Source organism: Gymnodraco acuticeps, unplaced genomic scaffold, assembly GCF_902827175.1.
Source record: "Gymnodraco acuticeps unplaced genomic scaffold, fGymAcu1.1, whole genome shotgun sequence".
NCBI lineage: Eukaryota > Metazoa > Chordata > Actinopteri > Perciformes > Bathydraconidae > Gymnodraco > Gymnodraco acuticeps.
In genome coordinates this window covers 1,024,696-1,049,704 of record NW_022990042.1, presented here as the reverse complement: position 1 = coordinate 1,049,704, position 25,009 = coordinate 1,024,696, and the positions used below count along the sequence as shown (strand labels likewise).

The window sequence follows — 25,009 nt, the reverse complement described above, 5'->3', positions numbered from 1 at the left end:
AAATAACAAAGAAAAAAAAAGAAAAAATCTGATTCTGATGTAAATTAAAGTGGACCTATTATGCTATATTGGAAAATATATATTGTAGGGCCATACCTATACAAATATAGGTCTGTGAAGTTTGTTGCTTAACATACCAAACAGTTCACCCATTTTAGCCATGCCTCATACTGCTCATACCCCTCTTGTGCAGCCCTGTTAGAGAAACGCGGATTTTGGATCCTTAACTTGAAAAAAAAAAGAGGAGGCGGAGCTAATGCCTGATCAGAATTCTACCGGAGATAAAGTTAAATTCTGTTGTGATAAAACGCCATCCTGTTCTAAACCACATCAAGGATTATTTCTGAAACAGTATGGAGCTCAAATGCTTTTTCTCTTGCAGGTTTATCACAAGGTGAGTTCCTTTTTATTTCCTGCTTTTTAAACACATGTGCTCTAGCACAGGTTAGCTCTGAGTGTTAGCGAGGCTTGCTAATGTAAACAAAGACGAGATTACGTCCAAAACACGTTAAAAACGCGTCAGGCATTGTTTCTGATAGCAATTTTATGTGGGTTCGCTGCCGATTTGACGTCAGATTGGCAGCAAATCTGTATCCGCTCGTTGTACCCCTGTTTTTAAAAGATTTGGGTACGGAGGAAAAGAGAGCAGGTTTTATTTTCTGACGCTGCGTGAGTTCCCCGACACACCGGGGGGGACACATATTTATGTATAAAAGACATCACAAAGTGCATTTTGCATGATAGGTCCCCTTTAATGTATATTGTCTTGTGTCTGACACGTTCTGAGAATGAACGTGCATATATTTACTTGTGTGCGCGAGCGTGACACGCATTTAAGTTAACCACAAGTTTACCTTGACTTTCTAATGCTTCTAATGCCATTTTTGCCGAGGTTTAAGGCATTGGCTACAGACAAACAGTGCCATTTCTCCCACTAGTTCAAGCCATGATACTGTATGTATGTATGTATTGAATATCTGTGTGTATACAGGGGCGCCGTTTACCGACAGGCAAGTGCTTGGACCAGAAGGGGGCCCCCAAATAAGGTAGATTAATCCAATCCAATCCAACTTTATTTATATAGCACTTCTAGTAACTTCCTGACCAAAGTACATGCATAGCGTGCCGAAACGGCTTCTTAATTTCAGTTTCGTTGCTCCGCTCCGGGGGTGTGGGGGGCTTTACTGGCATTGATCCGGACCATTGACCTTGTATAAAATTCACAAGTGGACCACTAACAAAAAAGTTTGAGTACCCCTGGCTACGATCAGAGCCTACGATCATTTCCTGATAACGAAAATACTGACGGGCTGTCAAGAGAGGGGGAGGAAAAGAGAGACTCCGTATATTATTCTTATATTATTACATAGATTCGTTATTCATTTGTTTTAAAGCTCAATAAATAACAAAGAAGACCTTAGACCGGCATTTTTATAATTTTGTCCGGAAGATTTAAACTTTAACGGACATGTTGACCGGCGAAGAAACATTCTAACGGAAACTCTGCTGCACGGTCCCCTCGTCCCTTGGAAGAGGCGGAGAGGTGGGTGTTTATCATCTGCTGGTGGACTACCGGAGAGATTTACAGCAGGAGCAAACGCTTGCCTCGGGGAGGGAGAAAAAGAGCCAGAGCCCTGGCCCCTGCCTCTCTCCCCACCTCTGCTGCTAAATCCACCGCGGAGAGTAAACAGAAGAGCAACCATGGCAACCATGCAATGCTCGTGAAGTCTTCTTCGCTGCTTTTGGTGTATTTTGTGGCAGAAGTATAGCGCCACTTACAGGCCCGGTGAGGGTCGGCTCTAGAACAAATCGAATGGGGGGGCAATCATTTACAAAGGGGGGGCACACACTGCCGTCAACAACCAACACACAAACACCAACGCAACTTCAAAAAACATGCTGTAAAGTCTATTGTCTTTCACACACATTGTAGTGCTATTGTATAGCGCACCTATGACTTGTGCATACATGCACGGTTGTGGCACGACCACCAAAACAGAAACATATAAGGACATAGGCCACCATATAAAAAGGGTGCAAATGTATTTAGTATCCTATCCATGTGAACATGTTTTAGGTGGGTGTGGACCTAACCTCCTCTAGGAGGGTCTGGGGGCATGCTCCCCCGGGAAGATTATTTTAAATATATTGAAGTTAAATGCATCAATCTGGTGCACTTTGAGAGCAACATTAGGAGATCTATGGATAGTCTACATCTCTCAGCATCAATATGAAACAGAACTGTACACAGATTTACTTTTTCTTTATGGATATTTTACTAATCATTCCCCTTTTAAACTGTATTATTGTGTTACTGTCGAGTAGTCCTCACAAATACTTGTTTACATAAATGGTGACCAAACCGTTTGAGACTCACTGAGATAACCTACACTAAAGTTAACTATCTAAACACTGAGAGATTCCTTACCTCACTGAGCTGAGGTTATACGATCCTCTCAGTCTGACAGGAGAGGACTGTCCTCCACCTTGGTGTAGAAACAGCTCTTTATATCCGTTAGCATAGCTAGCTAACCAGATGCTAACATCAACATTCCACGTTACCGCTTGCGCACTCACAAAATGCGCTCGTGCCACACACACACAGAGCCGAGCTTGAATGAAACACAGAGACCCAGAAGTAGGCTACTTGTACTGTACTGTATATCATATTCAGTGGCGGCGCCAGAGTATTTTTATTGGGTAGTCTATGGTAGGGCTAATCCCATACAGTGGTGGGGCTCAAATTAGTATTTGTAGCCTAATGTAATTACATACACGCAGGGCCGCCCCTCCCTACAGGCCAATCACGCAGGCTGCATGGGGCCCCGCCTTGCGCAGGGGGCCCCGCCCAGAGGGCCTCAGCTGCTGTGCGCAGTTCTCCGCTCAGTTCTCCGCGCACCCCCGCGAGAGTGAGAGGTAACAAGGGGAGCACGTGTGTAACCCGACACCGTTGCAATGAATCGACATCTGACCAATCACGGCTTTGATACGGCCACTAGTGCAGGTGAAGAGATGTCGGTGAAAAGACAGTTTCAGTCCGGGGCAAGCAAGAGGGGAAAAAAAACAAAACATGAAGAAACTAGAGCATCACTCGAAGGTGGGTTATTGTATAAGTCAAATTGCCAATTGCCATATTAAAACATCAGCTGCAATTCAGGACATGAAGAAGGCAGTCTCTGCATAGCATACAGGCTAATGGAGTTGCAGTTATTTCCAGCATTCTTTATTTACCATTCATTCAAGTATGTTATGCCTTTTATCTGCTGATGTACAGGAGGAAGAGTGATACACTGTCTGTTTAGTTGGCTTACATAACAGTTAAAGTTTGCAGCCTAAAAAACATGGAGCATTTTTTCCCCTTTTATTCATTTTTATTAGGGGTGCACCGAATGGGAAATTCTTGGCTGAAACCGATACCGAAAATAGGAAACAGTTGGCCGAAAACCGAATGCCGAAAGGCCGAAAATGATTAATAGAAATATATATATATAATGTATACATTTTTTACCAATGTTGTTCAGCTACCTGATTATGGAAATAGACATGATTATGGCAAAACTTAACTTAAATAATAATCACTATTATGGGTCCATAAAACATTTATTCAGCACTTTTGAATGCATACAGTACATTTATATATGTCATGTATGTGTCGCCAACCCTTTTCTAATATGCAAAGACAACAAATGCGTCTATGATGTATTTTCGATCAGACGAGATCTCTCTCCCCCGTCTGTGTGCGAGGGGGCGGGGCAGTTTACACACACGCAGCTGCTACATGCAGCGGAGCACACTGCGGAGATGGTGGAGAGAACGCGCTCCGAGGTGTGGTTAAACTTTACCCGTCTCGATGTGGAGAATACTTGTTACCATAAGTGCAATAAGAGTTTAGCATGTAAGCACGAGCAATTTGTCAAAAACATTTAGCAAAAGTGCACCGCATGCAGACGGAGGAATGTACCGGGTTCGACCGTCTTTCTAGCAGCTCTGTAGCCCCATCCACGAGTAACGTTTCCACGTCAGGTGTTATGTATGCTAGCAGCAACACACGGAGTTAACTACATGATACAAACATGGGTTAATGATTAGAGGTAACTGAGTTATTTAGTTTGTTAAAGTTTCAGCTATTCTGTTTACAGTCTGTCATCAGATTATTTAATACGATTTGTTAAAGGCTCAGGGCAATCTCGATGACAAAGGTCAATGTCCCCCCCCCCCCCCCTGTGAGCCAGCCGCGAGCATGGTCGCCGCGTCTTTATTACGTCATCACAACAACACGTTAGGTTACCAACGTAAACCTGTTCTGACATTCGGTGATATTTTTTCGGCCGAAAGGGCCGTTTTAACCATTTTCGGCCGATAATTTTCGGTGGCCGAATATTCGGTGCATCCCTCATTTTTATGTCTATTTGCACATTTCATGGTGACGCTCAGCCTCTCCCCTTAAGGCAGTGGTTCTCAAAGTGGGGGGCGCAGAGGCATGACAGGGGGGGCGCGTGAGACCAGGAGGAAAAATGGTTATTAAAAAAAAAAAAGATGAAAAAAAAAAAATCATATTTGGAAAAATGATTGATTGAAAATAATATGATACAGTACTATTACGTCTGGCTCTCTGTGTTTCATTAAAGCTCGGCTCTGTGTGTGTGTGGAACGAGCCATTTTGTGTGGTGCGAGAGCGAGAGAGAGAGAGAGCGCACCGGTACCGGAGATCGTTGTTGTTAGCTTCTGGTGCTAGCGAGCTACGCTAACGGACATAACGAGTCTTTTCAACAACAAGGTGGAAGAGAGTCCTCTCCTGTCAGACTGAGAGACTCAGTGAGCTAAAGGACTCTCTCAGTGTTATCTCAGTGGGTCTCAAACGTTTTGGTCACCATTAATGTAAACAATTATTTCCGAGATACACGTTTATATGATCATTATAGTTATAAAAAAATAAGAGAACAAATTAAAAGCAGGTATTTCATACCTGCTTTTAATAGTAAAAAAAGGATAAAGTTTAAAAGGGGAGTGATTTGTAAAATATCCATAAAGAAAAAGTAAATCTGTTTACAGTTCTGTTTCATATGGGTGTTGAGAGAGGTATCCATAGATCTCTTCATTTTGCTCTCAAAGTGCACCAGATTGATGCTTTTAACTTCAATATTTAAAAATCTTCCCGGGGGAGCTTGCCCCCGGACCCCCCTATGTGAGGTCCACACACCACCTATAAAAATAGCACTTTACCCATGCTTACACCTATATGCCGTGAGCTGATTATCGAGCCTTCATTGTAATAGTCGCGGGTACACTGTGTATTTGCGTGGGGATTGTTGCAGTAGAAAATTCCACTGTAGCGACCGGTACATTAATGGGAAACCCTAAATGTTTGAGCACCCTCTATGAAACGTCAAGCTACCCCACAGCACCCCCAAAAATAAATCTCTGGCGACATACATGCACATTTACCATTTACCTCACTGTATAAAAAAGTAACTGTGTTGATAATAATAATAAACAGGAATTATATTTGCAAAGTAGCCTACTTTGTTTCCAAAAACAACTGTCGGTTGGGGGGGGGGCCTCATCTCACAATGTCGCTTGGGGCCCCAAGTTGGCCAGGGGCGGCCCTGCATACACGCTATATCGCACCCATTGACAGTGAAACGCCACGCGTGAGGCTTTTATTAGCTTTTATTAGTCTCCTTTTATCAGCTAAATTACATCGAGAGCAACAGGTGTGAGTAAACAATACAATAGCCTATTCTGCTGATTCCACGTTGTTACAGCATGCTACGCAGCAGCAGAAACAAGAAAAGTTGGCATATAGAATTGACACGGAGAGGGAGAGAGAGAGAGGGAGAGTGAGGGAGGGAGAGACAGAGAGAGACACAGACACAGGTAAACAGACAGAAACAGACACAGCACACAACAGGTGGCCACTTTTTCAAATGACCCATTATTACAAAATATATTCAAAACTCACTATTGACGTTCTCAAAGCAGCACGATCCGCCGGTTGTTGTGGTTGGAAGCGAAAATGTCAATGACACGCTGGACATCCTTACGGCCCGTCCACACTACAGCGTCTGCAGCGTCTGCAGCGTTAAACTGCCCATTCACTTTGAATGGGGTGACGTCACGTTGCCGCTTTTTTTCGCCGAACTGAATTGTGGGTAGCAGAGCGGTCCGTCTCCGGCGTCTCCGGACATTGTTCAACTTCTGACGCCTGAGACGCCGGAGACGGACCGGGTAGCCAGCGCCAGCCAATCAAATCCCGTTTCGGAAAATCTGACAGATCAAGCCGTAGCCAATCAAACCGCGTCTAAGCTGGGAGAGATATCCCGCCGTTCATTTCTATATTTCAAAAAAAGATGGAGGAGAAACTAATTATCGCCGTAGCAAATCACCCGGTTTTGTATGACCAGACCCTCTTCACCTACCGGGATACAAACCGGAGGAACCAGGCATGGAAGGAGGTGGCAGAGACAGTGGGTGAAACTGGTAGGTTTTCGCCTGTTTGGGGAGTTTATATATATACTGCTCCCATAAAATCCCCGGGGGTTTTTGCTTTCTATGTCGGGGGCGGGAGATACATGTGATTGGTTGTTGGTCGCGATGCTTGAATACAATCCCCAAGCTTCAGACACGCCCAGCTCCAAGCTTTTTTTGAAGCTGTAGTGTGGACGCTCCGTTACGGCCCGTCCACACTACAGCTTAAAAAAAATCTTGGAGCTGGGCGTGTCTGAAGCTCGACCAATCTCCCGCCCCTGACACACAAGCAGCGGTTTGATTGGCTATAGCTTGTACTGGCATATGATTTGATTGGCTGACGCTTCCACCGAAAGCTTCAGAAGCTTCAAAAGTTGAACATTGCTCAACTTTTGCAGCCTGAAACGCCAGGAAAGCTCCGCTCTGCTCTAGCCAATCAAACCGCTGCTTGTGTGTCAGGGGCGGGAGATTCATGTGATTGGTTGTTGGTCGAGCTTCAGACACGCCCAGCTCCAAGCTTTTTTTGAAGCTGTAGTGTGGACGGGCCGTTACTCCTCTGCTTATTGATAGCCAGCAGGCCCAGGTTGCTGTTCCGTGCATCACCACTGCTGTTTCTTAGATCATTATTGATGCGACGGAGACAAGAGAAGCTGCGTTCGCCGCCAGCAGAGGGGAGATGCATATGAGTCTGTGTAAATCCGTAAAGGCATCCTTGTAGGGTCGCATTAAAGCGCCGGTTCGACTTGTTGTACCTCAATGCGAGGGCTTTTAAGAACAAATCTATCCATCCGAAATATACAATTAATCCTAGAAGTTCTGCTGTCTGTCTGCAATTTACTGGGTGCGAGTTTGGGGACTTTTCACTGTGAACGTGATGTAAGTAATGCATGACGCAGCACAGAGCCCTAGAGATCTCTAGGGCTCTGACGCAGCAGACCCAACGTTTCGTTGCTCTGATTGGCTGTAGGTCTATTCAAATTGCATTCGGAGGCATTTTGATCTGACCGCGGCCGAGCTGATATTATAACGCGAGAGAATTTCCACACCTTTAGTGTATAAAACTCCCCCACTACTTAGACTATTCCTTACACCCCTCTAGCATAAGCCCGAATGGTCTCAACCATATTGCGTCAGTAACGTGCACTTCAGGATCAGTTTGTGTGTTGTGGACACGACCGGTAGATTTTAGCAATCCGTGTTTTCAACATGCTTACTTTAACATAATTTTTCATGGTCGGGCTAAGGTAGGGCTAAGCCATTTCTTGGTATGGCTATAGCCTACCCCAGCCATACCCTGGCGCCGCCACTCATCATATTATTTTCGATGGCTTTACTGTATAATCAGTGTAACAGATGAACAGATCGCCACCGGGCTTTCATCTAAACACACAGCCACGTAATGATAACAAAACAAAGGTCGGGGGTCATTGGTCAAGCAACACACCAATCAGAGAGCAGCAGTGAGCACAGCTCAGGCTGTGTTTTATATTTGTATTCTTTATTTATGACGTATTTCACACAAAAAAACCTTTAGTGGAAACGTTTTCACTTATATGATTTTTTTTTTTTAAACGGCAAAGTGGCAAGGCTTGCCACTTTGGGGGGCATGGCCCGCGAATGACCCCCCATGACGCCGACCCTGGGCCCGGGCATATGTACTACAGCGTCTCCAGCAGGTCGAGCGGTCTTGTGTGGACGGACACGTTCCTGGTGCCGAATGCGTGTGGACGGAAGACTTTTTTGATATCGAATTCGGTTTGTTTTCGTTACCGTCTCCGTGTGGCTAGGGTCTAAATCTCTCTGAGTGCTTTGCTTCGCTGGGCTCCTCTCAGCTCATCCTATTAGGGGGGGCTTATAGAGTGAACCTGGGAGAGAGGCATTCTGTGACCTGAGGGCATGGGCGCGGGAAGGGGGGTGCTGAGGGCGCTGCAGCACCCCCTAGCGGCGGGCAGGGGGTGTGGAGCTCCCCTGTCTGAATTATTATTTGACGGTTATTGCTGCTCCCGCTGTGCATAATCTGTGTAATATTAAGCCAATAAATTCCACATTGTTGGCTACAATTCTGTAGCCCCGGACAATTCTACCTCAATAATATAATACATTAACCGTGCTTTATGTGAACCTCATCAAGACACTAGAGAGGACGGCAGAACTGTAATTTCCAGTGTTCAGTGAATGCATCAGAGGCAAGACACCAGACCAATCAGAGAGTTGCATGGAAATAAAAGTGTGCTTGTGTCATTCAAGCTCGGCTCTGTGTGTGTGTGTGTGTGAGAGAGAGAGAGAGAGAGAGAGAGAGAGAGAGAGAGAGAGAGAGAGAGAGAGGAGAGATAGAGAGAGAGAGAGAGAGAGAGAGAGAGAGAGAGAGAGAGAGAGAGAGAGAGAGAGATGCCAGCAGCAGGGACCGTGTTGTTAGCATCTGATTAGCTAGCTGCACTAACGGACACAAGGAGCTGTTTGTTCCACAACAAGCTGGAGGAGAGGACTCTCCTCTCAGACTGAGAGACTCAGGTGAGCTAAAGGACTCTCTGAGTGTTTAGATAGTTAACTTTAGTCTAAGTTATCTCAGTGGGTCTCAAACGGTTTGGTCACAAATTATTCAAAAGATTATTTCCGCGGCACACCTTCATATGATCATTATAGTTATAAAAAAAATAAGAGAATAAAGGAAAAACAGTTATGAAATACTATATGGCAGTAAAACAAGAATACAGTTTGAAAGGGGAGTGATTTGTAAAATATCCATAAAGAAAAAGAACATCTGCTTACAGTTGTGTTTCATCTGGGTGTTGAGAAATGTATCCATAGATCTCTTAATGTTGCTCTCAAAGTGCACCAGATTGATGCGTTTAACTTCAATATTTAAAAAAAATCTTCCCTGGGGAGCATCCCCCCGGACCCCCCTAGAGGAGGTGAGGTCCGCTCCCCACTTGTAAAAAATAGCACTTTACCCCTGCCTATAATTATCGAGCCTTCATTGTAACAGTCGCGGGTGTACTGTGTGTTTGCGTGTGGGGAGTGCTTTTGTGCGTGCTCTATAGTGCCCGTAATAGTGTTCACTGGAGTCCAGCACCTCAGCACCCCCACTCAAAATACCTTCCCGCGCCTCTGCCTGAGGGTAATAGGCAAGGTTGAGATACCACATCTGAAAATCTCTCTATTCCCCATGGAGCTGAACTTTTTTTTCCAGCCTCAAATGCAGACAGAATGTAGATGACTTTTGCTCCCGAGCTCCAGGCTATTAAACCCTGCACAGCAGGTATAACTCCCTGCTGACTCTAATATTGAGAGAGCAGAGGAGGAGATCTGAAGCTTTAGACTGAGGAATAGACAAATGCATATCACTCAATATCATTTAGTCCAATTTAGAAGAATGCTTCTGTTTCTTCTGACCAAACAGTCTCCTTTCCTACTGTGTTGTCTGAGTTCACTGAGTGCAGTGATGAAGTATTTTTGTAGGCCGACCCAGAAGTTAGCATTGCAAGCGCTGCCTCGACAAAAAACAATGTAATTTCCCCATCGTTTTCCCTTATATATTGCAAATAAGCTCTGTGGCCAACACACGTTTATGATACTTAACATGTTTTGTTCAGCAGGATGATCTCCACCTATCAACAATACTTTATGATTTTGAAAGGTAAATGCAATCGGCAAAAGCACAAAAAAAAAATGTGAGTCAACAGGCATGACTGATTTGTGTCTGCGTGATGAAATGTAGAACTTAGTTTAGTCATTTTACTAACACATAAGCTTCAAAAATTCACATGTGGAGTATTTACTGACATATTTCATTTCGTAAACGAAAACGTAAAAAACTCATAAGCTTGTGTTAACCACAGACCTTATTTCAGGCTTCTAACCACAAACACACTGTAAAAACCATTGACATCGAGACGCGGGAGACTTAGAGTTGAGCATTATCAGGGGCACGTGGCTTCAAGGTGGGTTGCCGTCTCTTGTCTCTAGCTGCTCGATGTCTGCTATGCTGCAAGAGGCTCGGTCCGTCTGAACTTCAGTCGATAGCAGTGACGCCTCCAGCTGTGACAAGCTCCTATGGCTCTACACATTACACCACTCGGGATAGAACATATTAAGACAATACAGAATGATGTCACAATCAGTCTCTAGCCTACCGCATAGACAAACAGTTTGCTATGCATTTTTACTAAATGAACGGACAACGGTTTCCTCCGCTAGCTTGCAAAGTGAATGTAGCTACAGCTACTACCATCTGAAAGTGAAAATGAGGCCTTAGTTATGCCCTTGATTATAGTATATGTATAGTGCGTCATCTGAATCAAACCCTTTTACAAACTAAGATGATAACACAACAGCCACAAAACATTGTGCTATAAAATATTTCACCTAAATGATGGTTGTTTTCTGTCCTCACTACAATCAATGTTTCTTTTCTTTATCTCTGAAACCAACATGGCCACTGACAAAATAAGGAAGGATGTCCCATAGAGCAGGGGTTGGGGGGGGCAACAGCGGTAATTCAAGTTTAAAAGTCTCAAAAAAGCTACAACTACTGTAACAAACTGGATGAATGTGAAGTATGTTGTTAAAGGAGGATAAAAGCGTAATTAAGGAGCACTATTGGAGTGACTTTGATGGTTATTGGACTCAGGATTCATTCATTTGGATTCCCGCTGTATGAAGAAATGAAAGGACGGCGCAAGTGGAAACAATTCACAAAGGGATTAAACTGTTTAAAACAAATGCTCAAAGTAAGCCGGATTTTGCCGATGTGTTTATGTGGATTCAAAAGTCGTAAATAATCTACAAAATGGAGGAGACCGATCTGATCGGAGCAGCTGTGACAAATAATCCATTTGGAACCAGCATGGACAATGACTATGTTTTAAAAATGCGCTTATCCAGAAAAGCCTGGTTTGGACACTTTATGGGCAGAAGAAACATTTCTATAGAAAGAATTATACATTTCTGTCTTTTTATGCCTTTAATAGCTACTAACTTGAATTTTTATTAAAATTAATTAATCAATTATTTTGTATATGTTATTGTAATGTAGAGACAAGGCTTTTAGTGACAATCATGTATTGCCTTGCAATTATATGTAAAAAAAAAAAAAATGTAAAAAGAAAAATGTCTAAATATTATATTTGGCCTCAAATCATCTGAGGCCTGGCGCCCCCCCTGCGATCTATGGCGCCCCCCCAAGGGGGGAGCGCCCCCCAGGTTGGGAACCACTGCCATAGAGTAACCTCTACTGTCATTAAGAGACAAATGTAGTGCTGACATATTTCAAAATGGTTCACAGCAGGAGAGACAGGAGAAGTGTCATCTCTGATTCTTAAATCCTATGGTAGGTGTGTCTCCTGCACAGTAGGTTCTGTTCTTAGATACTCAGAGACTCAGCATCAGGGACTCTGAGCCGCCTGACATTTATCAATGTTCCAGTCAGTCCATTGCTCACACTTTTTTGCTGCAAAGGGTAGAAAAAAAGGGAAATGTTCACGATAACCATCGGATGGAGAGAATTGAAGGAAGAAGATCTAGAAGAAAGAACCGATGAACTGAATGAACAGATGGATTAAGGATTATTTATTCTACGCAGAGATACTGTCAGATCACAATATGTGTCTTAAAGGGTATTCTACAGAAATCCAGAGGAATAAGTAGCCTTGTACAAATGGCATTCGTATTTCATGTCATTCGTTTTGAGGTCAAGCAAAGCTTCAAAGACAAATGGAAATGTAATCTGAGAAGCAATTAATCTGTGCTGGTTGAGTAGATTTCTAAGTGGGACATTGTAACAGGCAGAGAGGCGGAAGCATCAGATCCAATAGAGCACACTTTTAAATTAGTTATTTAATGTGCAATGAGTGGCAATAAGCTGGATACAGTAATAGCTGCCCACTGCTCCTCACATTAGGATGGCTTAAATAAAGAGACTCTTTGACTGTGAGCAGCGCTGCGTGCATGTGTGAGATTTCTTTGGATTCTTCCATTTCCACTTCCAATATAATGAGTATCAGAACAGAAAATACAATGTTTGTCATGATACTCTACTCAAAATATATCCAAATGCATTCCTGTGTCAATGCTTTAGTGTTAAATCAAAAAGTTACAAAATAAATTAAATATAGATATGTTTTGCTGCTCTATCTTCAAACTGTGCTTCATCTATCGTAGTATTACACCCACAGAGTTTTCTTTTGAAGATTACAACACTTTTTTGCAATCTAGCAAAGTAATTAATTATGATTGGTATCCAGTATTTGAAATATACACATACAGGCTATTAGTTAACCTTAATGTCTCACACATGCAGTAAAAAACAGAGCATTATTAGCATCAGTTTGGACTTTGTTTGTACACCTGATCAAAAGCAGTCCAACATTCCACCAAGTTCACCAGCGAGTTTCTAACTGTGAGCCTTTTCACTGAAACAGCTGCTGCCTGAAACTAGGTTCACAAAGGAAAGCGGATCAAAACAGTGAAGTAATAATGAGTTGAAGTACGCAGGGGTAACTGCTGGTTTGGTGACAACTCTCTGTTGCTTTGTTACTATCAACAACCCCTTTTCCATTACACGTATTGAGCCATTGTTAACAACACTATTGATTATAACTTCTTCAACTTACTTTGTAGAGAAAAAAGGGTTATTGTGATGCAATGTATTATTTTATTTGTTTATAGAAAAGTTTTAACTTAGAAGGAGTTAAGAAATGGACTGGTGTGAAATATTCCCTTAGGCCTTTTTTATTTTAGATTGAAAACATGAAAGGTTGAAGTATATGAAAATATACTGGTGGATTAATTATGCATGGGAAGCCGTCCTTTTCTAAGCATTAATTTCCCATAACATACATTTGTCCAGATGATGCTATAGGTATAGTAGTCATTGGTCCTGTATCCACCCGTTAGTGTTTAGACATGACCTTAAGGACACGTACAGTGGCAGATGGATGGATGGATGGAATAGTAGCTTAAGGGACACATAAAGATATTTTTTAAAAACATGTAGCAACAGTTTGCTGTTGCCGTGAACTTACCAACCTCTGCAGCCATCACAGTGATGTTATGCCACGCGGTCTCCTCCCGGTCCAGAACCTGAGAAGTCCTGATGATGCCGCTGTTCACCCCGATATTGAAATACAAAGGTCTTTCCTCTTCATTTTCTATGAAGTACCTGCAATACAAAATGACATAAAGAGGAAACAAATCCATAAAAAACATTTGAATATTTTAAATGTTCCTTTCAGAGAGTATTCTGATACAATATACAATGGCCAATGCTGATAAATGTGAATTTTTAGAGCACACTAAGTAAACCAGACCAATGTATTGATGGTGGTTTGAAGTAGTGTATTTTTGAAGTGCAATGCACAAACTAGAAATGTACTTTCCCTAACAAAAGGTTTGACAATACAACAATATATTATAACAAAACACATGTATTATCATACATATACCCTTCACTATATTTGTAAGCCTTTGAAACTACCTGAGAATACTATGAAAGGTTACATTCAATATGTACTGTTATATAGTTGCACCATTTTTTGTTCACTATAGTGATTTTCAAAGAAACTGTCAGAAAATGTATCAAAGAACTATAGAAAGCAAGACATGGAAATCAACAGAAACCTTGATTCCCTCCAGCATATTTTCAGAAGTAAATTCTCAGCTTAGAAAATAATTAGTGTCTGATTTGTTTTTATCAACTCATTAAAAATGGCAGATTGTTCTTCTTCATTGAAAGACTTTGAAAAAGGGCCAACTGTGGAAATCAAAAAGCATACAGGCAGAAAGATCCATTAATTAACTTTATACTTCAACCCTTAAATTAGCAAGTAATCTGTTTCAATGTTGTTACTGCCTGATAGAAATGAATGGATGGATGGATGGATGAATGGATGAATGGCGTGTGACTGGATTGATGAAAAGATAGGAGGGCAGATGTTGTATGGACGAATCAATGAATGGATGTTGGATGGATGGAGTGTGGCTGGGGGGATAAATGGGGGATTGATGGATATATGATGGATAGATGGCTGGATGAATCGATGGCTGTTGAATGGATGGATGGATAGATTGGGATGGATGGATGTTGGATGGATGGATGGATGGATGTTGGATGGATGGATTGGGATGGATGGATGTTGGATGGATGGAGTGTGGCTGGGGGGATAAATGGGGGATTGATGGCTATATGATGGATAGATGGCTGGATGAATCGATGGCTGTTGAATGGATGGATGACACGATGGATGGATGGATGTTGGATGGATGGATTGGGATGGATGGATTGGGATGGATGGATGTTGGATGGATGGATTGGGATGGATGGATGTTGGATGAACAAATCGATGAATGGATGGATGGATTGAGTGGGACAGGGTTGATACATGGGAAATGGATAGATGTTGGATGGATCGATGGGTGGATCGATGGATGAGTTGATGGATAGATGGATGGTCGATGGATGGAGGGTTGATCCAGTGGCTCATCTGGATAGACATTTTGCAAAGCAGTTGAATTCCTCAGTGGATCTGCCAGTTGTCCTGTAGTAAACAACTACACACACACACAGAACATCATTTCCTTTACCGGATAGCGCTGTTGGTGCTATCTGGGTCCACAGCGGTTACAGTGCCAACCTGGGTGCCGACAGCTGAGTTTTCATACGTGTCCATGATGTAGTAGTCCATGGAGAAGACAGGAGGCTCATCCACGTCACCCACAATGACTCGCAGCGTGGTGGAATCCTTAAATGGCCCCAGGTGGGAGAAACGGGCATCTGGATGAGTGTTGGAACCTTCGATGTTGAGTGTGTGAACTTTTCTCTTCTCATAGTTCAAAGGCTGGGGAGGAGACAGAAAGCACAATAAGCTGCATTTCAACGATGATCACCTTAATCCTGACAATGTCATATACTGTTAATGTCATAATAGTTATCCTAGAGTAATGTGACCCACCCCTTTACTCAGGTGAAGTAAATGGGAAGCTAAAATAATTCTTACAACACATGTTGCATTCATACAGGGCCTGCCAGGAAACATTAGAGGAAACGTTGACATCTGTTGAAAGGTTAAATAAACCGAGTTGATTGACTAATAAACAGTAGAAAGACCTTTGGTCGTCAGACAAATTGGGGTGGGGGTTTAGTGTGATAGTCAAAGTGAAATGAGATTCAGTCGCTCTGTTAGGAATGTGACACAATGACTGGGAATCAAATGCTAACAATTTGACACAAAAGTACAAAAACAAAAGTATTTTTTACTATATATAGGAAAAAAAAGAAAAGAAAATCGCTCTTGGCAAAGGCCAACAACACAAGACTATGTAAACGTGACTTTTGGTCCAAACAAAATAGAACGTGCCTCGAAAAAACGCGAAAAAAGACGAATGGAAGACGACGAACTGGTGCAGGAATAAGACAGACCAGGACTATTTATAGGGTGTTAACTGGACACAAGTGGCAACAATCAAGGGTGTGGCAGACAGTCACACTGGCGAGAAAACACTTAATGGCATGGAGTCAAGGGCTCTGAAACGATAAGGAAAAGACTCCTTTTAAATTAACCATTGAATCTGTAAAGAGTGGCTATGAGATATTGTAGATCATCCACCATCAGGGTCGTTGTATCCTCAGACAAGACACTGAACCTTAAATCATTCTTGAAGGAGTGGCACGCACCTTGCAGGGTAGATAGCTGTCATCAGGATGTGAGTGTTTGTGTGTGGGTATGTGTGTGTGTGTGTGTGTGTGTGTGTGTGTGTGTGTGTGTGTGTGGGTATGTGTGTGTGTATGTGTGTGTGTCTGTGTGAGTGTAAATGGGAGATTTAGAGGCAATTTACAGTTCATAGTCTTTGTGTTCATATAGAGTGGTGCAGGAATGAGTCCTTAAACCAGGAAATGAGTTAGCATTTTACCTCAACATTTTTTTGAATGTGTTTGAAGGCCTGAAATACGGTCTGTGGTTAATACAAGCTGAAGAGACTTTCATGTTTTGTTCTACGACATAAAATACGTCAGCACCATTCTATTGGAGTACTACATGTTGTTGTAGTGCATTTTCCATTGACATTTCCAGATGGCTACCCTACAATAACACTATCTCAGCAATAAATGCCTCAGAACACCAATTGATTGTTCATAACAAAAAGGTTGGACACCCCCAGAATACAATGTGTTACAAAATGCTGACAAAAGACAACTTCAAACTGTGGGGGAACAAAGAGCAATAATTATGGACCCCCCTTGTGTAGAGAGCTTTCCTCTGTTCTCGTGTTTCTAAGTGGCTGTAAATGAGAAAAAATGAAAAATGAAAAACACTTTTAACTCTGACCCCAGTAGTGCTCTCTCCTGCTGAGCACAGGCTTCCCTGCTGTAGATCAAAGGCTGCAGCTTGGCTAAAGCTAGGAGTACTGGCCATGCATGCTGGACTTTTTTTAAGGATTATTTGTGCTTGGCTTTTCTGCCTTATTCTGATATATAGATAAAATGACAAGGGTAAGAGAAAGTGGGTGACAAAGGGCCAGGGTCTGATTTGAATCCACGGCTGTAGCAGCAAGGACTCAGTCTTAATGATACACTCTATACCTGGTGAGCTAACAGGGAGCTCTTTTTCCTGAACAGTTCATTATGCAGGTTTCAAAAGATTAAGAAAAAACTTTGAACTGTGAAGGGAATATCATTTTGTGCCGCTTTGCGCCTGATAAAGCTGGTGCTGGTGCCTCTAATGAAAGGGTTCTCAAAATGTCTCTGGGAGACAGCCTGGAACTGAGAAATATAAACCTTGACAGAGAGATACAGCTTCTTTTCTCACTATTATTCAATCAAGAGAGGCAGAATAAAACTAAAACTCCTGATAGTAGTAAAGTTTATTTTGTTATATGAAATGTTGCTATGTGGAGCGCAGGACCTGTGAAAGTGGCGCATGAAGTCAAAAAATGGAACTTCCCAAAATAAAATGACCTGCACCTTGCAATGATCTGCCAACGTTAAGGGCCATAAAGCAAGCACACAAGGATATCAATCTGAATTCTGTTATCAGTGCATTTTATAACTCTTAGGACCTAATGGGGGGAAGAATATGGGAAGGTGAAGTATCTTAATAAATCTGGTGATTTACCAAAATCTCTCTCCCAGTGTACGTGTTTTTGTGACTTAAACACCTGAGAGGACCCAATGATGTTTGTGTATTACATAAATCATGCTGTTAAATAATAGTTCCGTGCAAAAGGTTACATCATATGTAAATGTTTTACTGTAAACAGTATGTAATTAATTATTATTATTATTATTATCATTATTGTAGGTTTTCAGGAACTGTTGCAAAAACCAAGCAGCTCGAAAAGAGGTTCCCAAAAAAATGAATTTGATTTCATTTTTATTATTTAGTTGTCCAAGAGATGTAGATTCTAAAACCATGGCTAGGAAAAGTCATGTCAGTTCCTATTTCTGCCAGAGAGAGGGGAGTTGGTCCTAAAGCTTGCCGCTGTATTCAAACCCTCCACCTGAAAGAAGGAGCCACATTCAGCTGAGAGTGAGACTACAGATGGAGTGTGTAGGGGTCGCTATGCAATCAAGTCTGATGCAACCAAACATTTCAAGACATAGGGTTCCATTCTGAAATACCTTGAAAAATACACATTTGAGTCTTTGAAGGACATCAATGATAAATTGAAGAACCGGTCAAACTTGGCTGCCATTGTAAACTAATCAATTAAAGGGGACCTATCATGCAAAATGCACTTTGTGATGTCTTTTATACATGAATATGTGTCCCCGGTGTGTCAGGGAACTCACAAAGTGTCAGAAAACAAAACCCTCTCTCTTTTCCTCCGTACCCAAATCTAAAAAAAAAAACTAAAAAAAAACGGGGGTGCTAACAAGCAGCTAACAAGCAGATCCAGAATTTTCGCTCCTATTACGCCATTGGCGACATCCGGCACACGTGACACGTCTCAACCTATCATCTCTGTATACACTTAGAGTAAAGTTGTTATATATAATACATATAATGGCACTGTTCTAGCGGTAAACACTTAAGAAAGAACATGTCAATGTGATGACATGTCATGCTATGTGCTGTATCAGAAACAATGCGCGGTGTGTTTCGGGAGTAATATGCTCTGTGTTTACATTAGCAAGCATGCTAACACTCAGAGCTAACGCTGTAGGCTACTGGAGAGAATATGTGTAACGTAATGCCCTTGTGGCAGGCCCGGTTCCAGAACAAAATGACTCAGGGTGCATCTGAGATTAGAGAGGGTGCAGGGGTAAAGTGCTATTTTTATAAGTGGGGAGTGGACCTAACACCCTCTAGGGGGGTCCTCACCTCCTCTAGGAGGGTCCTCACCTCCTCTAGGGGGTCCGGGGGCATGCTCCCCCGGGAAGATTTTTTTTTAAATATTGAAGTTAAAAGCATCAATCTGGTGCACTTTGAGAGCAACATTAATGGCGCCTTTCCACTGCAGGCCTCGCTCGGCCTCGCTCGGTTTGGTTAGGCCTTATTAGGCCCGGCTCACTTTAATGCTGCGCTTCCATTACAGTTTAGGAACTGGGGCAGTTACTATGGTAACGCAGTGTAGGCGGAGCTGTGACGTCATCTTCAATGAGAGCCCCAGAAAAACAACACAGCCGTTAGCTCTTAGCACTCAGAGCTCACAGCTCCTCATATCTGTTCAGAAACTAGACAAAAGTTAAACAAGTACAAACCACAGACTGCCTGTGTCATGGCGAATACAGTCGCTGGTTTATTTATGTCTGTATAGGCCATTGTTGTGAGTGTGGACGGTCGGAGCATATATAACGTTAGCTTAGCCAAGCTACATTTAGAAAACACGCATTTTAAAAGGGTTTTTCGCCTGCCGTCTGTCTGTAGACTTGTCAAAGCATTAATTCATGGTTTTTACTAACCGGTATCAGTATGTTGTTACTTCGGCATCATTTTGAAACGTGTATTACCATTAAATCACGGTCAAATATGTTCATCTTGTTGTAGTTGTAGTCCCCTTGCCAGCGATTCTCTCTCTAGTTCAGCATACTCAGCCCGACTCAGCCTGGTTGTTCCTGGCCCTAGAACCACGATTTAGGCCAAGTGGAAACGCAACCAAAAACGGGCCCCGCACGGCTCGGCACGCTTAAAGCGAGCTACCCGCTGCAGTGGAAACGCGCCATAAGAGATCTATGGATCTATGTGCTCTTTGCTTGATTCATGCCTTCCCAGTCCCTTATCACGTAGCCTATAAGAGCATGGCGCCAGTTGTTGTAGCCAGCTGTGGTGAAGGCATCTGACTTACTTGAACCGAAATGTCTACATGCATAGCAGAAGAGGGCATCTTTTTGACATGAATATTCCAGCCAATCTCTGTTTTGAAATGAGCGCCTTACCCCACTGTACAGGCGAGTTGGGTGCTCCTTTAAATATACCTGGGCAGGCTCTGTTTTGCCGAGGTCTTCTGGCACTTGCGGGCCGCTGAGGGGTGGCGGCGTTTGGGGCAACGAAGACGGCTGCGGCTGCTCCGCCTCCGTGGGCGAGGCGGGCAAAGCCGGCGAGTCGGGCGTTAGTGTCCACGACAGTGGCCGCGGGTAACGTAATGTCCTCATGATCTGAACTGTTATTACCTGCAGTAGATGCAGTGTTACTGCTGGCTATAAGGGCTGGTTGTTTTAACCATTTTCTGATGTCCATCATTGACTGCTGTGTAAGCACCTTGCAGATGACGAACGCGCAGCGGCACAGGTCAAACACCTGACATATTAACGTTACTTACCGTTTAAATTGACCAAATAAATGCAGCAGACAATGTTATTTAACCACAATTACAATTTATTTAATTTCAACTAAATTCTTCTTCTTATTATTATTACTACTATTATTATTATTATATATGTAATATCTTTCACTTTTTTTTTTTTTACTTTTCAAATGAGGGTGCATAACGACTCAACTGAGGGTGCAATGCACCCTTATGCACCCCCGTAGAACCGGGCCTGCCTTGTGGTAAACCCTGCGAGAGAGAGAAAGGTTTGAGCTCAGAAATAATGGTTGAAGTGGTTGGGAACATAATATTGCATTTCATCACGGCAGCGTTTTGCTGAGTTTCTCCTGGTAGAAAACTCTCTTAGTTGAGGAAAGCGGCGTGAATCTACAAAGGGGCGTGGCTAGCAGCAGCCATTCCATTTAAAGCAGAATCAGCCTTTTTGGAACAGGGCTGGGATAGAGGGGTATGAGCAGTATGAGGCATGGTTACCAACCTACGAATCTTCGGGGACAGAGCCTTCAGTGTGGCAGCCCCCACCCTCTGGAACGCTCTCCCTGCTGAGATCCGCAACATCCCCACGCTTGACGCCTTCAAAAGGGCCCTCAAGTCCTATCTGTTTGCTAAGGCCTTTGGCCCCAAATCTATTTGTTGTTTTGTCTGTCTGACTGTTTGTCTGACTGCCTTTTGTTATGTTTGTTTCTACTCCTGTTCTTCTCTGTAAAGCGACCTTGGGTCTCATGAAAGGCGCTATATAAATCCAAGCTATTATTATTATTATTATTACAATGGGTGATTTTTGGTATTTTAAGCAAAACACTTCACAGACATGTTTTGTATAGGTATAATAATAATAATAATACATTTTATTTCTATAGCGCTTTTCTTGAACCCAAAGACGCTTAAATGGCGTATGGCCCTACAATATATTTTTCAAATATAGCATAATAGGTCCACTTTAAGCAAAATCCAGAGAACAAAGCTTAAACCTGCACCTTCCCCCAGAAGTGTTCCTCACAGACGCACTTGGAACTGATCCGTCTCGTACCTGCTTCAGGGAAACGATGCCCTCCCTGCGCTCAGCGTCAGTGGTGATGGTGAAGATGGCCGCTGCATCAGCATTAGTTATTCTGTAGGTCATCTCAGCGTTCTGCCCCTCATCTTGATCGCTGGCTCTGATCCGACCCACTGCCTTCCCTACCGGAGCCAGCTCTGGAACATACAGCTGGTAGCTTCCTGCAACAGCAACACCATGTTTATTTATATTCTGCTCATTAAACCCCAGTAAGCACATGATCACATCATGGAAACCTGATGAAGATGCTCCATGTTCTCTCCTTGGTTTTCTATGTGGAAATGTTGTGTGTGCTCACCATGTCTACGTATTACATTTTCTTTGGAAATGGGATACACATATCAGATGTGTGATGGTGTATGACTGGGTTTCTTTTTCCTTTTGTCAGAGCCCCGACATTTTGTTTGGCTACTATTTCTATATAATGGGAAAACATCACATCCCTTGACATGTTCACTACTTCATTGGCATAATACTGTATTCATGCTGGCCTAAATTGTAAAACATGATATGTGTGTATTTATAGTCACAAAAAGAGTCACATGGGAAGTGTGCCATTTAAAAAAAGTTTAAACTCCAACAGCAGGACTCAACATAATGTCTTTCAGCAGAAGATGAAATCGAAGAACAATTAACAGAAATAAATGACTCTTGAGGATTAGAAGCCTTTAAGTATGTAAACAGCTAGCCAAGGGGAAATATTAAAGCGAAGATATTAGTGTAGCCAGCTGTCGAGATAAGTTAAACCAGAAAAGAGATGATCCTAACCAGAAAATAACTTGTCAGAGCTTCATTCTGTAATAATACATTTACAAGCTCAATACATTTATTAAATATAAGGCAGATTTTCCTGGATTAATGATGACTACTCTGACTCTCAGTCTGACAATGTTTCTGTTTCATGATGAAATCTGAAAGTATGTGATCGGAGTCACTTACTCTGCAGGAACTTTGGAGGGTTGTCATTGACGTCCGTGAGGTTGACGTTGACTGTAGTAGATCCAGACAGTCCTCCAACCGAGCCCGCCATGTCTTTGGCCTGGACCACCACCGCATACTGAACACTGGACTCACGGTCCATGTTGGAGATGGCTGTTCGGATGATTCCTGAGGCAGAGACAAGACAAATAAATCAGTGTTTAAGCAACTTCAGTTAGTTTTATTTTGTTATTACACAGCTCAGTTGAATACTTGATTCTGATTGGTCAATTTGAACATTCCAGAAGTATACTATAGACTGCTGTGAAGAAAAGTAGATTGTTGCCTATCATGGGACTAAAGTATAGTCATATCAATCCGCAGAAAGAAGTCCGGTCAATATAATTTCCGCTGTGGACAACAAACATTCTTGTTTTACATCAGAAAACAACATGGAATACCCTTTTCATTTTATATTTGTGAAGAGCACAGCAGTTTGGATTCATGATGGCTTAACTGTTACCAGCAAAGAAAATAAATACGGGCAAATAGAAGGAAAGAGGTTAAAAGACTCGACGTAGGAGAAATCAACAAAGAGAAGACCGACAGGAAGTGAACACTAAAGGGAACAGTAAAAGAAGAAAGACAGGAAGTAAGGCAAGGCAAGTTGATATAGCACCTTTCAACACAAGGCAATTTAAAGTGCATTACAAAAATGAAAGACATTAAGAAAATGGCATTTAAAAACAGTCATTAAAAAGCAAAGATAATAAAATAAACATTAAAAGAAAAAATACATGGTAGTAGTAAACACTAACAGGAACAGCACAAGAGGACAGACGGGAAGTAAACACTAAAGGGAACAGCAGAAGAAGACAGACAGGAAGTGAACACTAAAAGGAACAGAAGAAGAAGACTGAAAGGAAGTCAACTGTGGTCGTTTCTCAATGTCGAGTACACATGCTGCAGAGCCACTATTTCAAGTATATACTATGTCATCGAGTGGCGCCGAATGCTGGGCATTTAACATGCATTTAAACAGTCCTTCTGCGCCACTCGATGACGTAATATATTTGAAATAGTGGCTCTGCAGCAGGTTTACTCGGCATTGAGAAACGACCACTACAGGAACAGCAGAAGAAGACAGACAGGAAGTAACCCTAACGGAGCGTCCACACAGCAGCGTGCGTTGACGCTTGGCGGTGGGCGTGTCTGAAGCTTGGGGATTTTTTGCGAGCAACGCGACCAACAACCAATCCCATGAATCGCCCGCCCCCGACATACAAAGCAATAGCAATGTTAAGACGAAGTAAACTGGATATAAAATCCCCAAACAGGCGAAAACCTACCAGTTCCACCCACTGTCTCTGCCACCTCCCTCCATGCCTCGCTCCTCCGGTTTGTATCCCGGTAGATGAACAGAGACTGATCATACAGCACCGGGTGATTCACTACCGCTATAATGAATTTTCCCTCCATTTTTTTGAATATGAGGAAATGACCTGCGTAGTCTCTCCCAGCATACACGCGGTTTGATTGGCTAGCGCTTGTACTGGCAGATTTGCATAAACGGGACTTCATTGGCTGACGCCTCCGTCGAGGCATCAAAAGTTGAACATTGCTCAACTTTTGAAGCGAGCAACGCCAGCAACGCTCCACGTTGCTTCCCAAAATGCAGTTCGGCCAAAAGTGACGTCACCCCATTCAAAATGAATGGGCAGAAGCGTTGGAAGCTTCAACGCACGCCGCTGTGTGGACGGGCCGTCAGGGGAACACGGCATGGGCTCTGTCATTGAGTTACTTTTCTTCAGGACACAAAATAATTTGCCTCGCTGAGGGTCTAACCGTGCTTAAAAGCTGGATCTTTTGGAAACATTTGTCAGGACTGGTGCACAATGTGGTATTTTAGGGTTCCTGTGTGGGGAAAAAGCTCTCTAGCGCCCCCTACAAAGTTGCTAAAAGGTAGCCCATTGGTGTACATCAGCACCGAGTGTAGTCTATTCACCTAAACTGGTACACACACACACACACACACACACACACACACACACACACACACACACACACACACACACACACACACACACACACACACACACACACACACACACACACACACACACACACGCGCACACACACACACACACACCCACACACACACACACACACACACCATGTATACATCACTTCAGGGGACATTACATTGACTTACATGCATTTCCTGGAGACTTATCCTAACCTTAACCATAACCAACACATGCCTAACCCTAACCCTTAACCTTACCCTAACCCTAATCCTAACCAAGTCTTCACCCTTAAATTAATGATTCCCCTCATGGGGACCTCCATTTTGTCCCCATAAGGGAGGCGAGTCCCCACACGTGACTATGTAAACAGATTTAGGTCCCCACAAGTATAGTAATGCTAGGCCACACACACACACGCACACACACACACACACACACACACACACACACACACACACACACACACACACACACACACACACACACACACACACACACACACACACACACACACACACACACACACACACACACACACAGGAGTGTTTAGCCTGGAGGCTCTCCGCTGCACTACTCGCTTCAGAGGCTAACAAAGCGCACAGCCATCTGGCCTTATCGGCCCATGTTGACGGAGCAGAGCAGGGAGCAGGACACACAGCACACTGTGCACCTGTATCACAGAGAGGACAGGATAAAAGCAAAGGATTTCCAAATGAATGGAAGGAAGTGGCGTGAGAGAAGGGAGTGGAGGAATTCTGCGTCTCTGGGATGGAGGCAT

The 25,009-nt window shown here is 42.9% G+C and overlaps 1 protein-coding gene across 1 annotated transcript in view; it reads right to left on the bottom strand.

Moving 5' to 3' along the window:
• Positions 1-25,009, bottom strand: part of LOC117545531 (cadherin-18-like) — a 214,099-nt gene that overhangs the window by 15,112 nt on the left and 173,978 nt on the right. Inside the window, 4 exon segments of the mRNA XM_034215343.1 lie at positions 13,491-13,627; positions 15,049-15,302; positions 21,260-21,447; positions 22,226-22,393. Coding sequence (XP_034071234.1) covers positions 13,491-13,627; positions 15,049-15,302; positions 21,260-21,447; positions 22,226-22,393 — 747 coding nt within the window.